We start from the raw sequence: 2,891 nt of genomic DNA, 5'->3' as shown, positions 1-2,891 counted from the left end.
TGCATTGTTAGGGCTTTGCAAAAAGGTTAAGCCAAGTACAGGGAAGCATTGAAGCATGAAAGCAAGACAGGAGTGCTTTAAAAAAATATTTAATTCCCCATTGCAAAAAAATAAAAACTCGGAATATTGAAAAAAAAAACAATCTAGCCGAAAAAACAAAACAAATTTTCAGAGTAAGAAACAAACAAATGATCAGGAATGACAAACAATGAACCAACAAAGACCGAAAGACACCAGGGAACTAAATCCAAACAAACTGACAAGACAATGAGGAACACTTGGAAAAGACACGAGTGGCTAAGGGAGCTGATTGGAAGAAAGAAAGAACCGGGCTGTCGAGAACAGGGGCACACAAAAACCTAACGAGGAAAACAGGAAAAACATGGCACACGGAGAATAGGACAAAAGTAAATCGAATCAAAACCAAATCAACAAAACGACAATTCATGACCTAAATGTCTATTATATATATTTTTTCAAGTCTATTTTCCCTGGGATCGACTGTCCACCGATTTTGATTGTATACTTTCTCAGCTGCACCACTGTGATGTTGAAAAGGAAATGATGGATATTTTCTTAATAACACAGTAACCACAGTAATTCAAAGGGAGTCTTCAGATTCCAGTGCTTTAATTTTTGTGAATAAAATTACAATACGTTAGTTGGTGAGAAGTCAACCTTTTTGAATGTGTCATTCACCTTATCGGACTGTGCTCATGTTGGGGATAAATGAAGTGGCACTGGGATTTCGGCTGACGCCAGTCTCTATACTAGTGACGTTCAGAAGTTGATCGTGACAGGCGCATGGAGGAAAGACGGTTGAGAAAACCCTCCCCAGAGAAAAAGTAAAGCAGAGGGTCAAAGCATGAATTGGCTGCAGCGAGACACAACGTCACAACAACTGACTTTTGCATAACAATCCTTTCTGAACAGGAAGTGCCGTACAAGGAGTGTATGTGGATGGAGCGTTGCACATGATACGGCATGAAGCTAACTAAGAAGGTTAGTAGGACGATGACGATCATTCGAATGGCTTTAGGGCCCGTGTCGTGCTGACGTCTAGCCCCCGACGTGCGGGACAGTAGGGTGTGGATAATACCAGCATAGCAAAGCAGTATTATAAGGAAGGGGAGGAGGAAACCAAGCACTAAAGACAAATTGTTCAACATGACTACTTTTGACACATCTTGCCCTATCGGAGGTTCAAAGCACTTTGTTTTATTGGTGGCGGGGTCAAATTTCTGGCCAAGCATCAGGAAGGGTGACGAGGCTAGACAGATAAAAATCCAAATGGCCACACACACCAGGCGTGCACGTTTCACTGTCACCATGAGTCGGTTCTGCACAGGGAATACAATGGCAAAGAAACGCGTCACAGACATGGCCGCCATGAAGTAAATGCTGCAGTACAGGTTGATGTAGAAGGCGCAGGAGGTGATGCGGCATAGGAAGTCTCCCTGGTTCCACTGTCCCTTGTTGACGTAATACACAACCCGCATTGGCAGAGTGCTCACGCACAGCAGGTCGGACACAGCCAGATTGAGCATGTAGACTTGGAACGGAGAACTCGGTCGGGACGTTCCGATCAGCACCACCAATGCAAAGCCATTTCCGGACAGACCTAACACCGTGATGAGGGAGTAGGATGTGGAATAAACCTGATTACGGAAGTCATCGATGGTGGGACACAGAGTAGAGTTGCTCTCTACACCGCGGATCTCATTAACTTGTTCCATCCGCAACTGCTGAGACGAGGACAAATCATAACATTGAATGTAAGACACCAAAAAATGTCACAGTTGACAGATTAGTTCACAGATTTTTCACCTGTCGTGCTGACAGTAGGAAACCCGAAAATCTGATTAACATGGACACCCTGTCAAATGGTAATTATTCCATCAGAAAGACTACTTTTCTAAAAATCTATCTAAAAGAAAAAGAAAAGACTAAAATACTCAGGACACTTTTTTTTGGGGTGGATGACGAACCCTACTCAGATGAAGCGACTTTGTGCCCTAGTTACTAGAAACTGTAACAACAAAAATATGCTTTGCAAAGTTTCTTTTTCAGCCAAACGTTAATCACTACAAAAAAGTTTAATACTCATCTTGAGAGTTTCACATACTAATGAGATTCATATGCACATGTATTTAGGGGAGCTTCATGCAGCTAAAATTGCTCATCAATAATAAGATTCTTTTTTTTTTTAAATCTGATGCATTATAGAATTGCAAAACCTTTAAGTACACCAATTTTAAATATTTTTTAAAGTATTATTCATACAGTTATAGCCCCATTATTCGATGAGTTAAACATTCATGCATTTCAAATGAAGGAATGCGTAAAGGAAATATGTCTTCCAAAATAGGAGCATTTCACTCGTGCATTTTTTACAAATTTTCCTGCAACAAAACCAATTTTGCTGAAGTATAACTGAATTTAAGTTGAATTGGAATGCTCACCAATAAGATTCCCTTACCGTGCTTGATCTTCACTTCAGTCTGATGCACAGTCTGCGAATGGCCGATCCTCTCTGCCTAATGTCAAAATCCGGTCGAAGGACGCTCCTGCAAGTGGCTGCTTCTGCAAGTGGCTGCTTCTGCAAGTGGCTGCTCCTGCAAGTGGCTGCTTCTGCAAGTGGCTGCTTCTGCAGTGTGTCATCTAGTATGAATGTCTCGAAGGTGGCAATTCTTCACTGTTCATCATTTCTGGTGATGTCATCGTTTGTAGGAAGACATAGTATTTGTGCTGACCTCCAGTGGTTTAACTATACTCATGTTGGTGATGATAATGTGTGTAAATGCTGATGATGTTATCTGACAAGCCAATTATTGTATTCTACCACAAAATGTGAAATTAGAAAAAATACATGAAGATTATTTGCCCAACTG

General features: G+C 41.2%; 1 protein-coding gene across 3 annotated transcripts; it reads right to left on the bottom strand.

Moving 5' to 3' along the window:
- Positions 1 to 613: 613 nt before the first annotated feature.
- On the bottom strand, positions 614 to 2,585 carry cysltr1 (cysteinyl leukotriene receptor 1). Of its 3 annotated transcripts, none has more exons than XM_037262532.1 (2): positions 2,463 to 2,585; positions 614 to 1,745 (listed from the first exon to the last, which is right to left on the bottom strand). In XM_037262532.1, the coding sequence occupies exon 2, from the start codon at positions 1,734 to 1,736 to the stop codon at positions 771 to 773; it is 966 nt and encodes a 321-aa protein (XP_037118427.1). In that variant the 5' UTR covers positions 1,737 to 1,745; positions 2,463 to 2,585; the 3' UTR covers positions 614 to 770. The 3 variants fall into 3 exon arrangements, with proteins under 3 accessions (XP_037118427.1, XP_037118426.1, XP_037118429.1); XM_037262531.1 differs by having other exon boundaries at positions 614 to 1,742; positions 2,463 to 2,584; XM_037262534.1 differs by having other exon boundaries at positions 614 to 1,742; positions 2,480 to 2,583.
- Positions 2,586 to 2,891: the final 306 nt, after the last annotated feature.

The sequence above is a fragment of the Syngnathus acus genome, chromosome 10 (genome assembly GCF_901709675.1).
Source record: "Syngnathus acus chromosome 10, fSynAcu1.2, whole genome shotgun sequence".
Lineage (NCBI taxonomy): Eukaryota > Metazoa > Chordata > Actinopteri > Syngnathiformes > Syngnathidae > Syngnathus > Syngnathus acus.
The sequence above is the reverse complement of the archived record's forward strand: the minus strand, read 5'-3'. Positions and strand labels throughout refer to the sequence as shown.

Excerpts from the sequence above, each read along its gene's own strand:
- cysltr1 (XM_037262532.1), bottom strand. The coding sequence starts at position 1,736 with ATGGAACAAGTTAATGAGATCCGCGGTGTAGAGAGCAACTCTACTCTG.